Here is a 24967-nt window from a genome sequence, read left to right as displayed (position 1 = left end):
TATCACTTACGATGTCACAGGAGGTCTCCCCTGTGTGACGTTCATGAGTACATGGCCAACCGTGAAGTCTGGCCATAAGGTTCTACTCACGGTTGACAGCGCTGGTGAGCAGCTGTTTGCCGATAAAGTGGTCATCCCGCTCAGGGTCTTTCTGGATTTACTGCACATGCATCTCACGCATAATGAAGACAAATATCTATACTTGTACACCGATGCATTTCCTAGTACGGAAGACCCCGACGTTGTTGTACAGGACATGCCTGCTAAATGTAAAGATGCAGGTTGTTACCACACGGTGGCAATACATGGTCCTGCTGAGGACGAGGAGGAGGATGAGGACGACGGCAACATCGCCGAACGCATACGCATGCCTCAGGATGAAGAGGGGAATGACAACAACTGGCCTAAGATCCCCGAAGTGTCAAAGGAACACTTAAGATACACCGGTGTTCCAGGCGTATGTTGTACTATAGTCAGACAACCTAAAGGTACACTCTTTCTTACCACCGGTCGCTGGCACATTCAAACCGAGGATGGAGAGAAAACAACCATGATGCCCGGGGACTGCGATGAGACGGAGTATGTGTTTCCTTTATGTCACACTGAACACCTACCGGGCCTGGTGGCTGTTGTTCACAAGTGGTTGGAAACTGACTACCAGAAACTGGGCCTGTTAGTCACATGCAACGTGCCGAGCAACATGACGCTAATACCCACGCCCATTGAAGCGCTGGGGTATCAGTATACCCTCGCCAGTATGGACCAGTACTGGCCCCTGCTCTCCAACCCAAAGGATATGTGGCACACCTCGTACGAGGATACAGTTTTGTCCGTGGAACCACAGTACGGTATATGCCGAAACGCAATGATCAAGTGTCCCCACAGCAAGAGACATTGTCCCATCAAGAAGCGTCCGCGTCCTTGAACATAGGAGATATTGAAATGCGATACCGGTGTCGGCAACAATAAGAGCTGTGTATTAGGAATACTCATCACCGCTTCAATGTTTACGCTGTTTTTCCTGTATCTAAAAATAAAACAAAAACACAGATTCAACTCCATACTGTTTCTTTGTGTTTCCTTGTCATACGTGCGGTCTAAGTTTTTTTTATATATATATATATATATATATGTCAAAGCCTTCTTTCTAAAAACACACAGACACACGCACGCAGTCACACGCACACACACACACGGATATCTATCTGCACATACAACAGAGATTAACACCAGACCGCACTAGAGGTCCACATGGCGACATTAAAGCGCACCATCGACGACGAGGTTATCGCAGCTCCGAACGACAGAAAACACAGCAAGATCCCCCGGACACTGTAGACCGGCACCCATGGGTATATGTTGATATAGGACCAAGCGAGTGGAAGATCGGACCTTCTTTTACTGTTCAGTACATCACACCGACAATTGGTGTGACGTGTCTGAAATTCACCTCCCTCACAGAGTCCGTCTCGGAGAGCTGGCCTTGCAAAGTGCACGCCGAGGCACCCCTGGGGTATTTTGCAAAAGTGCTATGCATGCCCCTGAGAGGTGTGTTGGATTTACTACATGTGCTCCTAACAGGGAATATAGAGTTGGTCGACCACGTTGGTTATGACGGCGCTTTCTCTAAACCCGATATGCACAGTGACGGATGTTACTTTATCCTAGCGGCAATTGCCTCTAGGTTAACTGGTATAATGGTCCCGGAGCGCATGAACATCTCGGCGAGACACGGCGATATCTCACGGAGTGTAACCGGATACTGGGGCGTGTACAAGCAACCTAAAGGCCCGGTGTTCATCAGCAGGGACACATGGGTTGACTGGGAAAATGAGCCGCTAGAGTACGGGGAGAATGCTGCAATCAAAGATCCAGTGCTAAAACCGCTCATGGGTGACGCTCAGGCCTGCGAAAACTCTGGGTTTGAGGAAGACTGTTGTGAACTAATAGCCAACACCCACCGCGTTGATACAGACTGTGGCATACAGTACGACGAAGAAGACGACAGTGACATACGGTACGACAAAAAAGAAGACAGTGGCATACAGTACGATGAAGAAGAAGAAGAAGAAGAAGAAGAAGACGACATCTATGACATTCAGTCCGATGATACAGGGGACGACGATCCCACCGATGAGTCTGTGTTTCCCTTGTGTCACAGCGAGCAACTACCAAGCCTGATAACCGTTATACACACGTGGTTGGAAGACACGGACCACAAAGCGCAAGGTCTTGTGGTGCACTGTAAAGTACCTGAGCGTATAACACTTGTCCCACAGCCCACAAAGGAAGCTGGTTACGAATACACACCGTTCAATTGTGCTGTGCACTGGGTACATTTGACGGACGACCAAGTCATCATGCGGCCATGAATACGGTCACCTACAACGGTATATGACAGAGGCTCACTTGTCAAATGTGATGTTGATGATGACGATGATGATGATGATGATGATGATGATTTCAATGTACTTGCTTAGCCTAACTGACCAAGGCGCAGTCCAGAGTCGGCAACTGTCTAATAATTCGGGTCGCGTACACAGAGAGCAAAAAGGACGATCGCGGTCTTATCACAGCCAAACACCTCACCGGCATGTACACGAACTCTAAGGGCCACGAAGTAAGGACGGTGAGCATCCTAGCAAGAGCACCGTTCGCATGGGTGAAACCGCACGTCCCGTCACACGTAATCGCAAATCCGTTTTTCGGGGACACGGTCGACGGTCATCGCCCGGAGTCGATCGTATCTAGGATATACTCCGCCGCGGATATGGAATTTCGGAACTTGCTATTTCACGCAAATGGCGAGGACAAAGACATGTACATAGCAGAACTTGTCAGAGATACGCTGTCTAGGCTGGCGGCTCCTTTGGCGTTCAAAGTCGTGTACGAGCAAAGCAGACTGACCCTAGAGCACCTGCGTCGCGAAACGTCGCGAGTCGCCGACGGTACTTCTTTCATCAAACCCGAAAGGGACCTGTGGGGCACATCCGTATTATGGACACTGTCTAGCGACATAACACCCGTGGCATGTACGACTGTTAACCAACACGACCTATGGCCCATGCGTGCAGCTAGAGAGTCCGCTAAGCGATCCGCTCTAGGTTGGGTGGAAGTGGAACTGACACGCACTGGTCTAGCTATATCGAAGCGCGTATCGCAAGCCGTCGCCCGGGAGGTCATAGACGCTCCGTAGCCTGCCCCGCAGAACCCAAGAGAGTTTTGGCCGTGACGCAGATTGACAAAGTGCTCTTCGGTGACCTGTGTACGTCTCTGTGCGCTAGAGTGTTTTCGACACGCTCGTCTTCCGAAAATGGACACGCGTATGCGAGAACCCAAGGACCAGGACGATGCCTTAATCACAAGCGCCCCTACACCACGAGCCTCGAGGAGGAATGGGAAAACGAGCACCGCAGCCACCGGAGTGCAGCAGAAGAGAGAGGATCAACGGCGCAAAAGCAAGTCGAATGCACGTCGGACCAAGAAGACAATCCAGACCTCTGCTGCGGACACGGCGATGACACGTCAACAACACACAGGGCACACTACAGCGAGCGAGGCGAGTGCCACGACCACGAGCAAATGTACCTGTGTGCGAAAAGACAGAAAAGACAGAACAAGCCGCCGAAGAATGAGCCCGACCCCGTCTGGTGGATGTGGCAAAAACGATACCGAGACCACGCGCACGGACGAACAGGAGGCGTCCAGTCGCGAAAACACAGAGTCTGGGAACTGTACAGGGAAAGCTGGGAAGCCGTACAGGAGTTGAGTGAAAAATCGACCTCCGTTCAGTGCTGGCGAAGATTCTCGTGTCGCTCTGTTGGATATCATGTCAAGACTCTTCCATTCGGACACCCAGACGGACCCCTCGCCATCTGAGGAGACTGTCGATGACACACAAAGGCCTTCCCTGGCACACACGATAACGAGTACGCTCAGGGGAATGACAGAGACTTTCGCCGAGTTGACTAGATGGTTAGAGTCATTCGAAACAACCGATGCTCGTGAGATTATAGGCTTCGATTTGGCTATGGAAATATGCGGTTGTTATGACATGACGATCCGCAGATTAGAGAACTGTGTAACAACGGGCTTGTTCTCGGAGTGTAGGCACATGAAGAGCTTAGCTGATATACCCCTGGCGGACAATGTAATAGCTTGTTGCACAAGACCTTGTGCAGAAAATATAGCCATCGAGACCACGGATTTCGACGCCATCACCGAGCATGCCCGCGAGAACGATTTCGGTCTCTGTGAGAAATTGTTGTCAATCGTGCAGCGATTGAAACCCGTCCCGTCACAAAATATACCCGACACCAGTGATACGTTGACGCGGCGCTTCCAAGCGCTGGTAGAGTTGGTAATCCAGCTCACGACTGTCATCGTAAACACTACCAACAAACTCACACGTACAACGGTGACATGCAAACAACTACAGGCCGATAAAACAAAGCTAGCCAACGTGTTATCAGCCAAAGAGGAAGATCTCCAGTCACAAGCTGAAGAGCACAAACTGACGTCGGATAGTCGAATTCGAGATCTGGCCGCGGAAGTCAATGAACACAAAGTCATGGTTCGGAAACTGACGCAGATGCACGAGAAGTACAAGCGAACAAGCGAAGACGGTAGACAGAGGCTTGTGCAGGAATTAGAAAAAGCTAAAAAGGACACCCATGACGTTAAGAGAGAGTTCCTTTCATTCGAAAAAGACAGCGACCGAGCTAAAGCTTATCACAAGGCGTAGATAGATAATCTCAGCCACAGGTTAGAGAAACTTGTAGTCGACAACACACAGTCGCTGCAGAAGAGGGAGAGTGAAATCCAAACCCTCTCTGAGGAACGTGAGTCGCTGCAGACCAGTCTGAGTTCTCTGAAAAAACAGAACGTTACACTGAACTAACAGAGAAAGTCAAATACATTTTCAATCTCGAGCGTTCAATCGAGATCGCGAAGGCCGAGGTTGATCACATGGAAGCTAAAGTAACTGAAATGGACACATTGGTGTCGTCGATCTGCGTGTTGTCTACCGCACTAGATGTGGACCTAAGACGCATGCAGCCTAATGGCATACTTCGTGTGATCCGCGACAAGACCGAGGCATCGGCATTGCGGCTACGACATTTGCTGAAGCAAACTTGTGTGGTCCGCGAAGGTGCAAGAGACGCAATCACGCATGTGACATATAACACCGACATAGTGTTTGACTTGTATGAGAGTGTGCTAACGGAAGCGATTTGGTCACTTGGTACGGAACAGGCCCCCATGGATGTCAGCGGGGCTAGTAGGCGCCGAATTAAGCCTAAGCATGCCTCTGTCACCATAAAACACGACAAGCAAAGGAAATATGAATCATGGGCCCAACCACTAAAGCCCAAGATCGAATCGACGAGCGTTGGGTCTGAATTAAAGAATGAAACAACATTCTCTGATCCCACTACGTGTATTGCTGGCAAAGCTGAGAGAAAGAGTGCAGGTTTCACATTGGAAATCAGTGGCCGATTCAAAAAAAAGTACATCGGTGTACCGAGTTGTATAGTACAAAAGGTGTTTCGTTTGTATACTAAGGTCATACTTGTGAACTTGGGATTGGAGTCTCCGCTATCGTGTCTTTATGAGATGCTGGCACCTGATGACGACACACACCGTGACACACCCAGTCAAACCGCATCATGTTATTGTGCACAATTCGCTTCCCTGGCAGAAAGATATCAGGTCGGTGTGCTGGTATGCTGGTCTCCCTGTGGCATCTACGAACTGTACGGTGTGGATCCCATGAGCGAGGGTGTGTATATAATAGTGGTCGAAACCGGCAAATCAGGCCTGGATTCAAGCCTCGATCTTGTGAAAAGTTATTACATTATGGCCGGTGGAAACAACATGGACAAATACACTTATAACCTAGTGGACATGGGGTCCCTGACTACAGACTTACCGGCGGACCGGCGCTTTATACATAATAGCAGCATGCTGTGCATGGGACCGGTCAATGTGCCTATCGAGCGTCATGGCACAAACACAGATGTCATGATGGTTAAAACCTGTAATATTGTGTTGAATGGATCTGAATGAAACTCACACAGACATTTTGTATGTACACATGGTTTATTGATGAATAAAACAATATCTGATACACGTACACCAAGGCTTCTTTACTGTGAGTACTTCCCAATAACCGATCATCCAACATGTACATGCTATATGTACATTCTCAGAACTTTTTTAACACAGTGGGCACAGACTTTACAGGTAGTATCACAAGAAACACAGCACACATGACCGCAATCCGACAGCCAACACTTGTCCTTTCCACATAATGTGCAACTCCTGTAGGTCACGCCTGCGGTTGTGATGTTTTTCTTGCCAACGTGTTGCTTGCAAAGAGGACATGTGATCAGCATGTCCTCTTTGTTTCCCAAAGAGGTTATGCACGCTTGGCAACAAAGGTGGCCACACTCTAGGTAGACATCACTTTCCTCTCGGCAGACCGTGCATTCGTAAGGGTATGTGAACATGTGATCCTCATCAGGTGGGGCTGTTCTCGTACCTACCGAGCATACGAAACAACTGTAAGTAACTATGACACACACACACACACACACACAGCCTTACCCACAATGCACAGCTGTTTGTGCTGCCACTGACAAATGGGTGTCTCGCCCGAAATGGGGACATCTGCTGCGTCCAGGATATGGCCGTCATCGTAAGATGCGGAGAGTCGACAATCAACGAGAAACCGACCATCGTTCCTCAGCACATCGGTGACCGTGGACAGCGGGTCGCTGTAATATAGCACGGTGGGTAACGTTGGGTTGGAGTCATCTTGGGCTAGATCATCGTCCAGGAGCGGCGCGCCTCTCGGTACATTCTGCGGTGTCGTAGGTATCGAGTACGGCTTGTTTTTCATGGTGCGGTGCTTTGTGCGAACTTTCAGGTGTTTCATGCGATGATCAAACGTGTCCTTGGTCCCCGCTGTGGACCGGCCAGTTATCATACCTGGAGTGGCCTCTGTGTAGATGATGTCCATGTCATGGTCAGTCAAGGCTATACAGGGAGAGTTGGATGACAGTGACATGGTGTCGTTCCACACCGTATCACAATGTATGTCATATCTCTTCAGCAGGTCTCGGATACACATAGGTTCATCGCATCGGATTTGCAGCAACTTAGTATCACCCGACTGGCTTTTGACGAGGAGAGTCACGCTGTGGGGCTCCTGCACAGGGGGATACATTGGAATGATATTATTATTATTATTATCATCATTATTGTTATTATGTAAACACACATAGCTTACAGTGGGTTAACAGACACCACGAAACAAAATAAAACCACCTTACATGTTTGCAATACAGCTGGAAGATAGTGTGAGAATCACAGGCGGTTGTTTTGGCATCCTTTGTCCAACCCTTAGCAGTGACAAGGGCGTCGCAGTCATTCACGTGCTTGTAGAACGAGGTGCCGGAGCATGGAGTCGTCAGTATAATGTACGTATGTGACACTGTTTTGCTTGCGTCTACATAGGAGTTGAGGATCGTATCAAACGAACCCTCCGTCATAACGACACAACTAGTGTCCACCCACAGATTTGTTGCTCGGCGTAGCAGTTGTTTCTTGATGACATCAGCCGACAGGGTGTTGATTTGCATGCACACTATCGATAAATGTTGAGTTGGTATTTGATAGGATTCTGTGTCCCATCTTGTCAGACTCCACTTTCTAACATCTGAATCCTCGGGCGACCACACATTAATGTGAGCTTTAGGTTCCAGCATCATCGAATGGCCAATGTTATGTACTCCATGGTTGTCAGCCAGCGAGGAGTGGGGGGGAGAAACAGCCTGTGGTGGTGTTTGCGTTTGTTGCACTACAAAAGAATCTAGCTGAAAACACACTGTGTTACCTCTAAACTACAAAACTTAAATGTGTCTGGGGTTGAGCAGCCGACCTACAGCTCCAAGCCAGCCGACCCGCAGCTCCGAGCCAGCCGACCCACAGCTCCGAGCCAGCCGACCTGGCTACTGTCGCTCTCGGTCGGGGGTGTAATCTCATTGTGATGAACGTATAATGATCGCATCACACATTCTCAGTGGAGCATTGAAAATATGGCCACGTTAAGCTGGTTGTCCTTGTGGTTGTTGATGTGCGCTCCAATCCTGTCTTTTTCTCTTGTCTCAAAAGGTTTCTAGTCGCTCCTAAAACACCATTGTGTATGTGAATGTATGTGAATGTCTGTGAAGTCGCTTTAATGTTGTTTGTTTCCTGGCTGAAAAGAATGTAGTGTTATAACCTTTATGTGAATAACTAACCAAATGTGTTTCTCTCCTTTAGCTGACACATACGTAACAGCGATATGTGGACAAGACGTGGTTCTTCGCTGTCAGAATACTACAGCGAGTCCAATTACCCCGATGGAGTGGAAGAAACTGGTCCTATCTGATTATCGCCTGTACTTCTTTAGGCACCAACGTTGTTCCGACAACTACCAATGTGCTACATTTGGAGGGCGTGTGGAGCTGCTCGATCAATCCCTGAGAGACGGGAATGTGTCTGTGCTTCTAAGGAACGTTAGTCCAGCCGACACAGGGCTGTATACATGTCTGATGATAACCAGAAACGCAACAATCAATACAAGTCGCAAAGTGTTTGAGAGACGTATCAACCTCACAGTCTCAGAGTGCACAAAGGCTCCTTCTTCACACTCTCCACAAGCCAGAGGTCGCCCTGGTATAATAGCCTCCCTGATCCTGTTGCTGACCGTCATTGCCATGTTGTGTGGTGTAGTGTGGATCCGCACAAAACAAGAACATAAGACCCCTGATGGTGAAACGTGTTCCAATGTATGAGTTTGACCACGTAATGAAATGTATCTGTACCAAGGTTTGTGCATAGGTGCTTGTTGGTATCATTTATGGAAAAGGAAAACACTGACAAGGGCAAATAAAGTACTGCAATGTGTAATGGTTGTCTTTTTATTGTCACATACAGTCAAACACCACGCTTTACACCCATGCTGGTACACCACGTGTCTACACGACCGAAGCCCCCGGTTTAGGAGTTACAATCTCCAACAAGCTATAAGGGTCATCCGGGGAGATGCCGAAGACGTGCAGGTTGTACACGGCCAGAATCAGCGAAATACTAGCCTTGGTCTCGTCGGGTACCGTAGGGCATCCAAAGAGGTATCCGAGCGCACGCACCTTCCCCTCGGTGGATTCGAACATGTGATATAGCATATATTGTTCCTTGGGTAAGATCAGCTCTTCCCGGACCATGATGTCAAGAGCCTCATCGACAGTCGTGATGATGTCCAGCAAGCTGCGGTTCTTGACAACATTATGGAACGCGAACGTGGGCTGCGTGGGTTAACTTGAACTGTGTCAGTTTTCGTTCTGAAGAGATATAGACATAAGTATACAAGCAACAAGGTATTTGTCCAACACAATGGTTATTACAACGAAAAGAAATACAGTACCTGCCTTTCCCTGCGGTCCCTGATGCACCAGGTCCTGGTAAATGTAGGGATTGATTTCACGAAGCAATGACAGTAACAGCTTGGCTCGCACCTCATCCTGCAAGCTGTATTCGACTAGGGCACGTAGGCGATGCACATGGTTTGGTATTTCCGTTATACCAGTTGCATCTAGGGCCTGGTCCCCGTCGGTGTATCTGTCAAAAATACTTTCGGTTAGGTGAGTGCACCGCTCTGCAATGTCATGCTTCCACGACCTGAGTTGTTCCACAGCCATAACTGTATCGTACGTGGGGTGGCAGTGTATGTATATACGCGGATGGTTATTCGAGAGATATAGCAATAGCAACTCTGTATTACTCGTACAACTTTGGGACCGCTTTATCCAGCAAGTTTGGAGGTACCCGACTGAGTTGCGCACAGCGTTCGACCTGCAACGCTTGCCGACCTGCAACACTGGCCGTCCCAGACGCAAGAGTGTCCGACCTACACGCAAGACTGTTCAGCCCAACTGCACACAAGTGTCCAACTGAGAATCGTTCTCGCATAAGTGCACTTTACAATAATACAGCAAACCTAGCATGTGCAATGCTATTCCCATGCGGTGCACCAAGGTTTGCGCCGAGGTACTTGTTGGTATCATGTATCAAAATAAATACGCTGCACAGAAATTTATAATGGTGTTTTGTTTATTGTGAAATACAGGTAATCACACAACACTCTTTATATACCAGTCATAATGGTAAACGTCATGTCTACACAACCGAAGCCCCCACTGAGGGAATAGACACAATCTCCAACAAGTTTTTGGGGTCGTCGGTGAAGATGCCGAAGACGTGTAGGTTGTACACGGCCAGAATCGGCGAGATGCTGGCCTTGGTGTCGTCGGGTACCGTAGGGCATCCAAAGAGGTATCTGAGCGCACGCACCTTCCCCGCGGTGGATTTATATATGTGATATAGCATATATTCTTCATCGGGTAAGATCAGCTGTTCCTGAACCATGATGTCGACTGCGTCATCAACAGTCGTGATTTTGCCCAGGAAGCTGCCTTCTCTGACTGCACGTTGGAAGCTAGGCAGCGTCGAGCCGATCATGCGCTCGGCAGCGTCGGTTAACTTCAATTGTGTCAGTTTTCGTTCTGCGGAGATATACACATGAGTATACAATCAAAAAAGTGTTTGTCAGACACGATGTTAATTACAACGAAAAGAAGTACAGTACCTGTCTTCCCCCTTGGTCCCCGTTCCACCAAGTCCTGGTACAAGTAGGGATTGATGTGACCAACCAATGACAGTAACACTTTGGCCCGGACCTCATCCTCCATGCTGTATTCGACTAGGGCTTGGAGGCGATGCACATAGTTTGGTATATCCATCATATCTGGTGTGTCTGGGAGCTCACTCGTGTATCTGTCGAAAATACTTTTGGTTAGGTAAACGCACGAGCTCAGTCGTTCCACAGCCATAACGGTACCTTATGTGGCGATAGGAGTGTTTATACGTCAGTGGTAAAGTTACAATTATATATATATATATATATATATATATATATATATCAATACCTACTCTCGATTACTCGTGCAACTTTAGGACAGCTTTATCCGACAATGAAAGGGGTTATTACCAGATCCACACAGTGGCCGACCTACAGCTCCGAGCCAGCCGACCTACAGCTCCGAGCCAGCCGACCTACGGCTCCGAGCCAGCCGACCTAGACGCAGCAGTAGCCATGAGTGTCCAACTGCCAACTGTTCTCCCATAAGTACACCGCGTAATAATACAGCAAACCTATCATTCTAAAGCGTATCCACATTCGGGTTGATAACAATGAGCATGTACAAACTGCAATCGTACAGGCACGACATCATTGAAGGTTGCTGGTGCTATGAACCTGTAATATACAAGGAGTTCATTTATCGTTACCCGGACACCGAGCTATCCAGGGCCCTCGAGCACTACTGTCTGGACAACGATGAGCACGCCGAGGCGTTGCTTCGTATAGTACGGACGCACTGCAAGCACTTATATGCCTGGCTAGAAGAAAACGGCCCGAAAGGCCCCCAAGGTACCATTGATAAACGCACAACTTAAAGAAACAGGAGACGGTCTGTCGGTGTTATTTGTGTCTTCATTTTGTATCATGTCTTACGGTTTTTGTTGTTCTCACTAGAGCGAACAAAAACCACTCACAACTTGACCCCTGCAGCGATGCTTGCTTTGGGGTGGAAAGGGAAGCGACTCAACGGCGCTGAACTAATGGAGGACATGGAACTACACCAGTTGTTATCCAGAGTCACCACAATCCAGGACGCCGTTGAGGACATGTGGGCAGAAGGCGTGATCCTGACCGAGGAATACGAAGAGCTTGTTTTCGCAACCAATATGTCGTGTCAGGAAAACACAATTCGCAAGATGCTTAGTGATCCAGACATACCAGTTGTTACAAAGCACAGTATTGGCCTGATGCTCATGTCACATAACATGCACATATACGGACTGACGGACGAATGGAAAGGCTATAAAGTGTTTCGAGCTACAGACTCGTAGACTGCGCACCGTAACCAGTGAAATGTATATGTGTCGCTCCCGATGTTATTGTGAATGTGAATGTTGACAACAGCAAATAAAATCAAGGTGATACATACAAGGTTTATGTGGTTTCTTTTATTAATGTGGTCCAGATCGGACGTTTATGGTCACAATTCATGTAGGTACACACTGTATGTTACACAAAGAACAATCTTACTAAGTTTAACATTGCTTTCATAAGCACCGTAGCCGGTGTTGTCGTTGTTGTATGTTACACACATCACAGCTCAATTGTGGACACGCTTCACTGAATCCCATTTCATCTCTGGCGTTCTGGATATCAAAACAAAAAGTCTGGATACCATGATAAAAGTGGAAACATACTGTAATCGTGTGGTGTTTTACACTGTTGTATTTGTGTTGAAAACTCAATCATACACTGAGCTGGGTTTGATTCCTTTATACACCAAATGTCAAATGAAAGCCCCGTACAAGATCACAGCGTACGTTTGTTTATTCACGAATACATCAGCATGTTGCGATTACATATACAGTTTTATATCACAAGTAAAATAGACTTATCGTGGTGGTGGCTTATACAAAAATATACACACACTGCATGAAAAGAGCATGAAATATCCCCGTGTCAGATGGTAAGATATCCACAGCGATCCGTCTTTGAAACGTGTCGTCGTTGTTTGGGAGAGTGTCAAACACCTTAAGACCGTCGTCAGTATTGAGAACTCGGCCGTTTCTCATCAGCCTCATCGCAGGCGTGTTTGTGGAGAAACCAGAGGCGAGACAAATCAATGTGAGAGTAGTGCCGTTTGTCTTCCGCGTAAACACGTATGCGTCAGGAACGGTTGCCCTTTCTCCGAGTTCCCGTGTGCTGTATCCAACAAACCTGGTCAACCAGTTGATACACTCGCTGCGCAAGTACTGGATGGTGTATTCCGTGAATACGGTCGCACCGTTCCATTTGTCCGCGATGGTTTTCGCTGCTTCGGTTTCAACTGACCACCTTCGTGTGACAAGATCAAAAGACAGTAAATCGTCACCATCGTAAGCGTACTTATCCACCCCGCTGACAAACCGCAGCCTCTCCTTGGAAGGGTTCGTTTCCCCGTAACATCCATGTAACCACTGTAGAACATGTAGATCCCCCTCGGACACCGAGTGCCCCATCCGAGTCATCACGAGATCTAGGTTAACGCCAAACCATTTCTGCTCATTGAGTAGACTCTGCGTGCCCTTATCCAAGTAGTCAGTAGTCAAGTGTTGTCTAGCCCAGTTTGTTGTGGGGGTTTTCCGTGGGGTGTCAGTGTCAAAACGGTCAAAGGGTTTACCGTCCAGTAAACCTATTGCTGTAAACTTGTGTACACCCGGCAATCCAAGGTCTTTGGACAGCGCTGTACAAATGTAGATCAGCGAATGAGTTGCCGAATTCACTGCCAGTATACGTGTGACAAAGTACAAAAACACATACCGCACGTCCATCGTAAGAGCTACCTCAATCATGTGCGGTGTGCAAATGCAAGTGAGTCCAACGCTCCCACTGTTCGGGCAAATAAACTCGCCAACGTTTCGGCCAGCTCACAACAAAGCTCGCTATCCGACCGACAATCCCACACCGGCTGCCCTGTTCCACATCCACCGCATATACCCCAGCTAAGACCTAGCCATCCCCACGTGTGTCGGTCTTTGTGAGAAATGAACGCTGTAACTGAGAGGTATCTTACTTATAGTTGTACAATGTGTGTGACTGTGTATATAAGTACAGCACGGTAAACGCAGAAGCGGGGTGCGCGTGTTTCTGCCGCAATGGAGTAAGTCAGTGTTTGTGGTGTTAGAAGAGCGGACGGCTGGACTGAAATGAGAGTCATGTAGGTTTATTATTACAAGCAGTATGATAACAAGCCGATACAATACAATACAGTGCACACTTTGCCCCCGTTCTACTGTTCGGGGTACCAGAGCCTAAGAGTTGCGGCCTTTCGCCTCGCATCCGTGTCGTTGGTCTTGCACCACAGAAGACAATCGCTGCCGTTCAGTTCCGTCCGAAAGACCTCTCCCAGACGCGGCATCGCTGCCATCCGCTCGTTGACTAGCCGTCCAAAGTCACCGCGTTCGCCCTCACTTGTGGTAACACATAAAAGTTTGTCCTGCACGACTTCATATTCGCAGTCGTCATAGGTGGTCTCGGGGTTGCACCTGTCACCCCTCAAGCCAGGCTGCTCGACGACCCATCTCGATCCAAAGTAATCCCTGTAAGCAAGCCATAGCTGTCGAGCGAGCGCTTCTGCGTCCGCCGCCGCCTTGCCCTCGTCTTCTAACAGCAGGGTCATACTAGATCCCACCGCGGCCACTCTGTCCACGTACACGTACCAACGAGCCCATCCGACCAGCAAAGCCTTGAGTTTGCAATCAAGCCAAAAGTGCACCATGTGAAATCCGTCGAGGCACAGCACACTCAGGTCTCGTAGGTCCATAAAGTCTACGTAATTGGGCGCCATATCACCCCATTCCTCCGGGTACTTGATCCTCTCTATCATATTGCCAGACAACATGTGTATCTTCATGATGTCATTGGCCCAAGGGCTATACACCGTCCAAGGCTTCGTCATTTCTCCGCCGGGGAACACCAACCTCGGGTGCGTTAAACGTATGCTGTGCACTTGCGGCATCACTGGCTTTGCTCTGCTGCTGCGTTATACACCGACACTGTCACAGAGTGAGCTTCACTGTCTTGCAATCACATCCATGCAGCTTATATAGCATCCCACAGCTCGACACCTACCCAGGTCAGGGATAAATGTACAGCGTAGGATGCCGTCTCAGACACATCCGTCTCGTCGCACGGGTGTCCAATGTAGCACTTTCGCTCTCCTTGGTTTTGGTGGGTATTGCATCGCCAAAGGCATCACGATCGCAGGTCTCTGGATGGCTGTATTGACACAGAACGTAACCGCAGGCGGCGAAAGCGAGGAACAGCCCTGGCAGTCCCAGAAGCAGTGAACTATACCCACACATAAGCAGTACTGGTCGAATGTCAGCTCTTATTGTACCTGTCCCCGTACCAAATGAGCTTACGTTCAGATGACATAGAATGCGCTTGAGTTTGTAGCCGATGTATGAGAGAACACAGAGACCAAACACAGAGGATCACACGCAGAACAACAGAATGTAAAATGCCATTTAGTTTATTACAGTCAGCAATGGTGATACAATGCACACAGTAACATTGGTGACAGCCCTCAGTTCACCGCAATCCTTTACGTGTGGCTTCCAAAAACATCAGGTCGTTTGTTATATTGCTATCAACATTGTGATGCGATCAGAAAAAGACACACATCATGTCAAGTTTTATTACAGTCAACATTTGGATATGATGAAAAAACACAACAGCAATACAATTAAGCGTGAAGCAGAGAGTGTGACACGACGACAGGCTGCTCGGTACAATAGCCGCGGTCCAATCTGTCGATTCTTCTACTGTTTGCGGGTACCACAGCCCAATCGTCGATGCCTTTCGCTTCTCATCAGCGGCGTTGGTGTGACACCACAGAAGACACTCTCCTTCGTGACGTTCGGTCCAATAAACCTCGCCCATACGCGGCATCACGGTCATCCGATCGTCAACCACTCGTCCAAAGTCACATCCCAGCTTTTCTAGTGCTATTCACGACGGTGATGTTATCGACAATGGCGAACCTGGTGTACATAGTATGCGACCCAGCCCGTTCCTAAGTTGTTATGTCTGAGCACTGGTTCTACAGCCATCATCAGGGCCACCTGTCCAAAAGCAATCGTGGTCAAAGAATGCTCAGATGTCGATGTGTTTTAGCGAAAGAGAACGATTTTAGAGGAAAACTCATGTACTGACACAATGAAGACCAAGTGTCATAGTCTGACTACTAGCCACTTTCCCCGTGCCCCACATTGACATACGTGGCTCACAATGGACTCGTTCGATCGCAACGACAAGAAGAAGAAGAAGAATAGGATCCCCCTCTCCCAAACAGACCACGGGACGCTCGAAAAGTATGTACAGGAGGTGCGATCGACACGGGCAGCAACACAGCGCCCCGAACCAGTGCAGGGCTCACCCGAGAAGTACTGGGACAGATAAAAAAGAAAGGCAGCGGTTCAAGCCGTTGCTCCGTTCGACAAGACGTGCATATGTACCGCGTGTAACGCTGCAAACAGCGCCCGCTACGCTTCCGATGTAGCCCATGAAACACCACAGTGCAGAACAAACACAGCGAGACTCGTATTCCAGCACTACGAATGGATTTTCGATCCACCGCAACCAAGGAATCACCATCACGATTAATCGACAGTCGCAGCTATCCCCAACAAAGCACCTCGCCAAAGCGGTGGAACGGGACAGCGAACGTCGAGTAAACCACCATCACGATTACGCGACATTCGCAGCTATCCCCAACAAAGCACCTCGCCAAAGCGTTGGAACGGGACAGCGGACGTCGAGTAATGTCTTATGTCAATCGAGAGTGCACCGTTGTCTGTATCGTATCATTTGCTACTTTCCAATAGAATGTAATGTGACAACGACGAGGAATAAAGAGCAGTGGATGCAAAGATATAGTTCTACCATGTGTTTGTTTTGTCTGTCAGACAAGTTAGTGTCTATGTCGACCGAGCGCCCCATCGAGAAATGCACAGAAATGGTCGCACACAGCGCACAACATCAGTGCGATCGACATGCCAGTAACCCCGATGGAATCCCGACAGTGCAAGTCAGAGTACAAAACGCGGGCCCATGGGCCGGATACCCCAGGTATCCCCGCGAGCCCCGCCTTTCCGTCCGCGGCCGTGATCCGCCTAGCTGAAACAACAGGGTTTGCGCGCAGGCTCTATGGCACGCGGCCAACGGAGGCCGCTGTTAACCCTGATGCACCTGCCAGGGGGAGAGCGGCGGGGTCGGGGGATGCGGGTCCCCCGCGGAGGGATGGAGGGATGGAATGAGGAGGTCGGGGTCGCGAGATCCCCCGAGTGGATGGGGGGGAGGGGGGAGAGGAGAGAGAGAGAGAGAGAGAGAGAGAGAGAAAGAGAGAGATTGGTGGTCGAGAAACACCCCAGCGAAAACACAGCGTGTCGCGTGGCGAGACGATAAGAGCGTGGATGGCGGGTACTAAGTGTGTCGGGGTTTGGTTACGGAGGCGGCATCCGGGCGCGTGCTGTACTACAACAACAACAACACTTCTGGCAACAAGGTGCCAACGTGAAAGAAGAAGACGAAGAAGACAATGTCACGCACTAGACCGTGGGAGCCAAAGAGCACAAAGGTCGGTACAGGTGGACCGCTTTCGCTGGCGGTGTCATCGTCCTCCTCCTCCTCCTCCTCCTCCCGCTCACCCTCACCGTCGCCATCACCGTCGCCATCGCCATCGCCAGCGCGTTTGGCGTACGCGGGGTGGGCTGCGGTTGCTCCGTTGTTGCGACCGGCAACGTTTCGTTATCGAGGGCTAGGGGTCGAGGAAGACCAAAAGCAGCAGCAGCAGCAGCAGCAGCAGCAGCAGCAGCAGCAGCAGCAGCAGCAGCAGCAACAACAACAAGAGGAGAACTCGGAGGAGGAGGAGCAGGAGGAAGAGGAGCAAGAGGCCGAGGGGGACGACGACGACACGACAGCCCGAACACTCGCAGACAAGAAGCGCTACTGGGAGGATCGGGAGGAAGAGACCGAGGAAGAGGAGCAAGAGGCCAAGGGGGACGACGACTCGACAGCCCAAACGCTCGCAGACGAGGAGCGCTACTCGGAGGATCGGGAGTCGGACGAAAACGATGAGGCAGCGGACCAAGGGTACGCAACCACAGAGGATCACGGTTACGAAATGCCGTCGCAACTTTGCCAGGACGGCTGGGCGAGCCGAAAGGCCGAGAGAACGAAGAAGAAGCAGGCGCCGAACCGGGGCGGGGGGTTTCGGAGCTTTTGCAAGAGGACGCCGGCCATGCCGCAGGTGGCGTTCATGATCTTGGGCGCGATCGCCGCCACGGCACTGTCGGCGAAACTCGCGATGCAGATGTAGCCGATGATTATGACGAAGAAGAAGAAGAAGAAGAAGAAGAAGAAGAAGAAGAAGGAGAAGAAGAAGATGACGAAGACTATGAAGAAGACGACGAACACTATGAAGACAAAGACTGTGGAGGAGGAGGAGAAGAAGAAGAAGAAGAAGAAGAAGAAGACGACGACGACCTCGTCCTCACTGGTCGAGGACGAGGAGGCCCCACCGAAGAGACCGTGGCGGCGGCGCGAGACGAGGCCTCCTCGTTCATGGCCTGCTTCCCGCTGGAGATAGAGGACTCGGTGATCGCCATGACCAACCTGGAAGTGGACAGGCGCAGGCCCGCCATCGACGGATGGAAGCCCATGGGCTGCATCGACTTCCGAGCCTACGGGGGGCTGCTCGTGCTCGCCGGCGTGTACAGGTCCCGGGGAGAGGCCTGCGAGAGCCTGTGGGATGCCGAGAGCGGAAGGTCCGTGTTCAGAGCGGCGATGCCGCTCAAGACCTTTCGAGCCTACTCAAGCGCACTGCGCCTCGACGACAGAGAGACCAGACGAGCCAGGCGAGGCGAGGGCAGTCACGACAAACTGCACCCCATCAGAGCCGTGTGGGACGAGTGGTGCACGAGGTTGCCCGCCATGTACCGCCCGGGACCGGAGGTCACCGTCGACGAGAGACTGGTGCCGTTCAGAGGTACGTAGTGCGTGCGTGTGCGTGCGCGTGTGTGCGTGTGTGTGTGTTCTATCGCGAAAGAGGCCACACCGTGCAGGGCACATCGAACAGGCCCGAGATCCCCAGAGAGCTGCGCTGCGTCAAGGGCAGGGCCATGGGGTCCGTCGAATCCGTAGTACTCGGCGGCTCTGCGGGACGAGGACGAGGAGGAGGAAGAGGGCTCGACACGATCATCCTCTCCTACGTGGCCAAGAAGAACAAGAACGTGCTGCTCCTCACCACCGCTCCTCGTTACCACCACCGCTCCGACCCCTAACCCCGGCCTAGCCGCCGCAGTAGCAGCGGCGGCGGAAAACCTCCCTTGGTGCGGTTGTAATGCAGCACCAAGGGAGGTTTCTAGGGTTTGTTTTCTTGTTTTTTTATGTTGTTCTTTCAGTGTTTGTCTTGAGATAAGGTTTGAAGTGTCTGTGGTGCAGCTGGTCTGGTCTGTCTCGAGACCTGTAACAGGTGGAGACTCACCAGGACATTCAGAACTCACAAGTTTTGTCTTTCTAAACTCTTCTGTAGAGGGTTTCTCTGAGAAGCAAGGGGAAGGCAGTGAGGCCTGGGGGAGGTCCACCAATATAAAGCGTGGCCAGGAGGAACTTTACAGATAAATTGTCCAAGTAAAAAAGATACCGGGATCCACAAATGTCATGTGACAACCTAATTGGCTTGCGGGATAATGACGTCACATATATTTAGAATCTTACAACCAGCCTTAAATTCTTTGATCCTTAAATCCATAAATGGGGCTGAAAAGTGACGACTTTTAGTCCGTTAATTACAGCAATTATGTTTGCAGAACTGAAACATTCGCCAGAGAAGTATTTTGAAACATCTGGATCCTTTCCTAAGTAACTGTTTACAGATTCCAAATACAGATTCCACTTTTTTTTTCCTTCTTATGTTGTTCATTAACGGAAACAGTGCCACCCCATCACAAGGGCTGGCAAGGCTTTGGGAGCCTGGAGAGCGGACACCCGCACAAAGGGTGGCCAGGCGGCCCGGTCCGGGTTTTTTCTTCTTTCTTTCACACGCCTGGTGGGCGGTGTCACCTGATCACAAGGGGTGGCAAGGCTTTCGGAGCCTGGGGAGCGGACACCCGCACAAACGGTGGCCAGGCGGCCCGGTCCGGGTTTTTTCTTTTTTTCTTCTTTTTTTCACACGCCTGGTGGGCGGTGCCACCCCATCACAAGGACTGGCAAGGCTTTCGGAGCCAGGGGAGTGGACACCCGCATAAAGGGTGGCCAGGCGGCCCGGTCCGGGTTTTTTCTTTTTTTCTTCTTTCTTTCACACGCCTGGTGGGCGGTGCCACCCCATCACAAGGACTGGCAAGGCTTTCGGAGCCTGGGGAGCGGACACCCGCACAAAGGGTTGCAAGGCGGCCCGGTCCGGGTTTTTTCTTCTTTCTTTCACACGCCTGGTGGGTGGTGCCACCCGATCACAAGGGCTGGCAAGGCTTTCGGAGCCTGGGGAGCGGACACCCGCACAAACGGTGGCCAGGCGGCCCGGTCCGGGTTTTTTCTTCTTTTCTTCTTTCTTTCACACGCCTGGTGGGCGGTGCCACCCCATCACAAGGACTGGCAAGGCTTTCGGAGCCAGGGGAGTGGACACCCGCATAAAGGGTGGCCAGGCGGCCCGGTCCGGGTTTTTTCTTTTTTTCTTCTTTCTTTCACACGCCTGGTGGGCGGTGCCACCCCATCACAAGGACTGGCAAGGCTTTCGGAGCCTGGGGAGCGGACACCCGCACAAAGGGTTGCAAGGCGGCCCGGTCCGGGTTTTTTCTTCTTTTCTTTCACACGCCTGGTGGGCGGTGTCACCCGATCACAAGGGCTGGCAAGGCTTTCGGAGCCTAGGGAGTGGTCACCAGCACAAAGGGTGGCAAGGCGGCCCGGTCCGGGTTTTTTCTTCTTTCTTTCACACACCTGGTGGGCGGTGTCACCCGATCACAAGGGCTGGCAAAGCTTTCGGAGCCTGGGGAGCGGACACCCACACAAAGGGTGGCCAGGCGGCCCGGTCCGGGATTTTTCTTCTTTTCTTCTTTCTTTCACACGCCTGGTGGGCGGTGCCACCCGATCACAAGGGCTGGCAAGGCTTTGGGAGCCTGGGGAGCGAACACCCGCACAAAGAGTGGCCAGACGGCCCGGACTGGGTTTTTTCTCCTTTCTTACACACGCCTGGTGGGCGGTGCCACCCGATCACAGGGGCTCGCAAGGCTTTGGGAGCCTGGGGAGCGGACACCCGCACAAAGGGTGGCCAGGCGGCCCGGTCCGGGTTTTTTCTTCTTTTCTTTCACACGCCTGGTGGGCGGTGTCACCCGATCACAAGGGCTGGCAAGGCTTTCGGAGCCTGGGGAGCGGACACCCGCACAAAGAGTGGCCAGTCGGCCCGGTCCGGGTTTTTTCTTCTTTTCTTCTTTCTTTCACACGCCTGGTGGGCGGTGTCACCCAATCACAAAGGCTGGCAAGGCTTTCGGAGCCTGGGGAGCGGACACCAGCACAAAGAGTCGCCAGGCGGCCCAGTCCGGGTTTTTATTTCTTTTCTTCTTTCTTAAAAAAGCCTGGTTGGCGGTGCCACCCGATCACAAGGGCTGGCAAGGCTTTCGGAGCCTGGGGAGCGGACACCCGCACAAAGAGTCGCCAGGCGGCCCGGTCCGGGTTTTTATTTCTTTTCTTCTTTCTTAAAAAAGCCTGGTTGGCGGTGCCACCCGATCACAAGGGTTGGCAAGGCTTTCGGAGCCTGGGGAGCGGACACCCGCACAAAGAGTCGCCAGGCGGCCCAGTCCGGGTTTTTTCTTCTTTCTTTCACACGCCTGGTGGGCGGTGCCACCCGATCACAAGGGCTGGCAAGGCTTTCGGAGCCTGGGGAGCGGACACCCGCACAAAGGGTTGCCAGGCGGCCCAGGCGGGTTTTTTCTTCTTTGTTTCACACACCTGGTGGGCGGTGCCACCCGATCACAAGGGCTGGCAAGGCTTTCGGAGCCTGGGGAGCGGACACCCGCACAAACGGTGGCCAGGCGGCCCGGTCCGGGTTTTTTCTTATTTTCTTCTTTCTTTCACATGCCTAATGGGCGGTGCCACCCTATCACAAGGACTGGCAAGGCTTTCGGAGCCTGGGGAGCGGACACCCGCATAAAGGGTGGCCAGGCGGCCCGGTCCGTTTTTTTTTTCCTTCTTTGACACGCCTGGTGGGCGGTGGCACCCGATCACAATGGCTGGCAAGGCTTATGGAGCCTGGGGAGCGGACACCCACACAATGGGTGGCCAGTCGGCCCGGTCCGGGTTTTTTCTTCTTTTCTTTCACACGCCTTGTGGGCGGTGTCACCCGATCACAAGGGCTGGCAAGTTTTTCGGAGCCTGGGGAGCGGACACCCACACAATGGGTGGCCAGTCGGCCCGGTCCGGGTTTTTTCTTCTGTTCTTCTTTCTTAAAAAAGCCTGGTTGGCGGTTCCACCCGATCACAAGGGCTGGCAAGGCTTTCGGAGCCTGGGGAGCGGACACCCGCACAAAGAGTGGCCAGGCGGCCCGGTCCAGGTTTTTACTTCTTTTTTTCACACGCCTTGTGGGCGATGCCACCCGATCACAAGGCCTGGCAAGGCTTTCGGAGCCTGGGGAGCGGACACCCGCACAAAGTGTGGAAAGGTGGGCCGTTCTGTTTTTTTTCTTTTTTTTTTCACACGCCTGGTGGGCGGTGCCACCCGATCACAATGGCTGGAGAGGCTGTCGGAGCCTGGGGAGCGGACACCCGCACAAAGGGTGGCCAGGCTGCCCGGTCCGGGTTTTTTCTTCTTTTCTTCTTTCTTAAAAAAGCCTGGTTGGCGGTGCCACCCGATCACAAGGGCTGGCAAGGCTTTCGGAGCCTGGGGAGCGGACACCCGCACAAAGAGTGGCGAGGCGGACCGGTCCGGGTTTTTTCTTCTTTTTTTCACACGCCTGGTGGGCGGTGCCACCCGATCACAAGGCCTGGCAAGGCTTTCGGAGCCTGGGGAACGGACACCCGCACAAAGGGTGGCCAGGCGGCCGGACTGGTTTTTTTCTTCTTTTTTTCACACGCCTGGTGGGCGGTGCCACACGATCACTAGGGCTGGCAAGGCTTTCGGAGCCTGGGGAGCGGACACCCGCACAAAGAGTGGCCAGGCGGCCCGGTCCGGGTTTTTTCTTCTTTTCTTTCACACGCCTGGTGGGCGGTGTCACCCGATCACAAGGGCTGGCAAGGCTTTCGGAGCCTGGGGAGCGGACACCCGCACAAAGAGTGGCCAGTCGGCCCGGTCCGGGTTTTTTCTTCTTTTCTTCTTTCTTTCACACGCCTGGTGGGCGGTGTCACCCAATCACAAAGGCTGGCAAGGCTTTCGGAGCCTGGGGAGCGGACACCAGCACAAAGAGTCGCCAGGCGGCCCAGTCCGGGTTTTTATTTCTTTTCTTCTTTCTTAAAAAAGCCTGGTTGGCGGTGCCACCCGATCACAAGGGCTGGCAAGGCTTTCGGAGCCTGGGGAGCGAACACCCGCACAAAGAGTCGCCAGGCGGCCCGGTCCGGGTTTTTATTTCTTTTCTTCTTTCTTAAAAAAGCCTGGTTGGCGGTGCCACCCGATCACAAGGGTTGGCAAGGCTTTCGGAGCCTGGGGAGCGGACACCCGCACAAAGAGTCGCCAGGCGGCCCAGTCCGGGTTTTTTCTTCTTTCTTTCACACGCCTGGTGGGCGGTGCCACCCGATCACAAGGGCTGGCAAGGCTTTCGGAGCCTGGGGAGCGGACACCCGCACAAAGGGTTGCCAGGCGGCCCAGGCGGGTTTTTTCTTCTTTGTTTCACACACCTGGTGGGCGGTGCCACCCGATCACAAGGGCTGGCAAGGCTTTCGGAGCCTGGGGAGCGGACACCCGCACAAACGGTGGCCAGGCGGCCCGGTCCGGGTTTTTTCTTATTTTCTTCTTTCTTTCACATGCCTAATGGGCGGTGCCACCCTATCACAAGGACTGGCAAGGCTTTCGGAGCCTGGGGAGCGGACACCCGCATAAAGGGTGGCCAGGCGGCCCGGTCCGTTTTTTTTTTCCTTCTTTGACACGCCTGGTGGGCGGTGGCACCCGATCACAATGGCTGGCAAGGCTTATGGAGCCTGGGGAGCGGACACCCACACAATGGGTGGCCAGTCGGCCCGGTCCGGGTTTTTTCTTCTTTTCTTTCACACGCCTTGTGGGCGGTGTCACCCGATCACAAGGGCTGGCAAGTTTTTCGGAGCCTGGGGAGCGGACACCCACACAATGGGTGGCCAGTCGGCCCGGTCCGGGTTTTTTCTTCTGTTCTTCTTTCTTAAAAAAGCCTGGTTGGCGGTTCCACCCGATCACAAGGGCTGGCAAGGCTTTCGGAGCCTGGGGAGCGGACACCCGCACAAAGAGTGGCCAGGCGGCCCGGTCCAGGTTTTTACTTCTTTTTTTCACACGCCTTGTGGGCGATGCCACCCGATCACAAGGCCTGGCAAGGCTTTCGGAGCCTGGGGAGCGGACACCCGCACAAAGTGTGGAAAGGTGGGCCGTTCTGTTTTTTTTCTTTTTTTTTTCACACGCCTGGTGGGCGGTGCCACCCGATCACAATGGCTGGAGAGGCTGTCGGAGCCTGGGGAGCGGACACCCGCACAAAGGGTGGCCAGGCTGCCCGGTCCGGGTTTTTTCTTCTTTTCTTCTTTCTTAAAAAAGCCTGGTTGGCGGTGCCACCCGATCACAAGGGCTGGCAAGGCTTTCGGAGCCTGGGGAGCGGACACCCGCACAAAGAGTGGCGAGGCGGACCGGTCCGGGTTTTTTCTTCTTTTTTTCACACGCCTGGTGGGCGGTGCCACCCGATCACAAGGCCTGGCAAGGCTTTCGGAGCCTGGGGAACGGACACCCGCACAAAGGGTGGCCAGGCGGCCGGACTGGTTTTTTTCTTCTTTTTTTCACACGCCTGGTGGGCGGTGCCACCCGATCACTAGGGCTGGCAAGGCTTTCGGAGCCTGGGGAGCGGACACCCGCACAAAGAGTGGCCAGGCGGCCCGGTCCGGGTTTTTTCTTCTTTTCTTTCACACGCCTGGTGGGCGGTGTCACCCGATCACAAGGGCTGGCAAGGCTTTCGGAGCCTGGGGAGCGGACACCCGCACAAAGAGTGGCCAGTCGGCCCGGTCCGGGTTTTTTCTTCTTTTCTTCTTTCTTTCACACGCCTGGTGGGCGGTGTCACCCAATCACAAAGGCTGGCAAGGCTTTCGG

At 52.0% G+C, this 24967-nt stretch overlaps 3 protein-coding genes across 3 annotated transcripts; all 3 read right to left on the bottom strand.

Moving 5' to 3' along the window:
* Positions 1-6194: 6194 nt before the first annotated feature.
* On the bottom strand, positions 6195-7231 carry LOC148100061 (uncharacterized). Its single transcript, XM_087849821.1, has 2 exons — positions 6610-7231; positions 6195-6544 (listed from the first exon to the last, which is right to left on the bottom strand). Exons 1-2 carry the CDS (start codon positions 7229-7231, stop codon positions 6195-6197), a joined length of 972 nt encoding a protein of 323 aa, XP_087705947.1.
* A 2993-nt stretch (positions 7232-10224) lies between these two features.
* Positions 10225-10937, bottom strand: LOC148100060 (uncharacterized). Its single transcript, XM_087849820.1, has 2 exons — positions 10694-10937; positions 10225-10610 (listed from the first exon to the last, which is right to left on the bottom strand). Exons 1-2 carry the CDS (start codon positions 10935-10937, stop codon positions 10225-10227), a joined length of 630 nt encoding a protein of 209 aa, XP_087705946.1.
* Positions 10938-12594: 1657 nt separating this feature from the next.
* LOC148100059 (major histocompatibility complex class I-related protein 1-like) lies at positions 12595-13497 on the bottom strand. Its single transcript, XM_087849788.1, has one exon. It carries the CDS (start codon positions 13495-13497, stop codon positions 12595-12597), a length of 903 nt encoding a protein of 300 aa, XP_087705914.1.
* Positions 13498-24967: the final 11470 nt, after the last annotated feature.

Source organism: Neolamprologus brichardi, chromosome 13 (genome assembly GCF_056152115.1).
Source record: "Neolamprologus brichardi isolate AB-2024 chromosome 13, ASM5615211v1, whole genome shotgun sequence".
Classification (NCBI taxonomy): domain Eukaryota; kingdom Metazoa; phylum Chordata; class Actinopteri; order Cichliformes; family Cichlidae; genus Neolamprologus; species Neolamprologus brichardi.
Note: the sequence above shows the minus strand (reverse complement) of the source record. Positions and strands in the feature narration are given on the sequence as shown.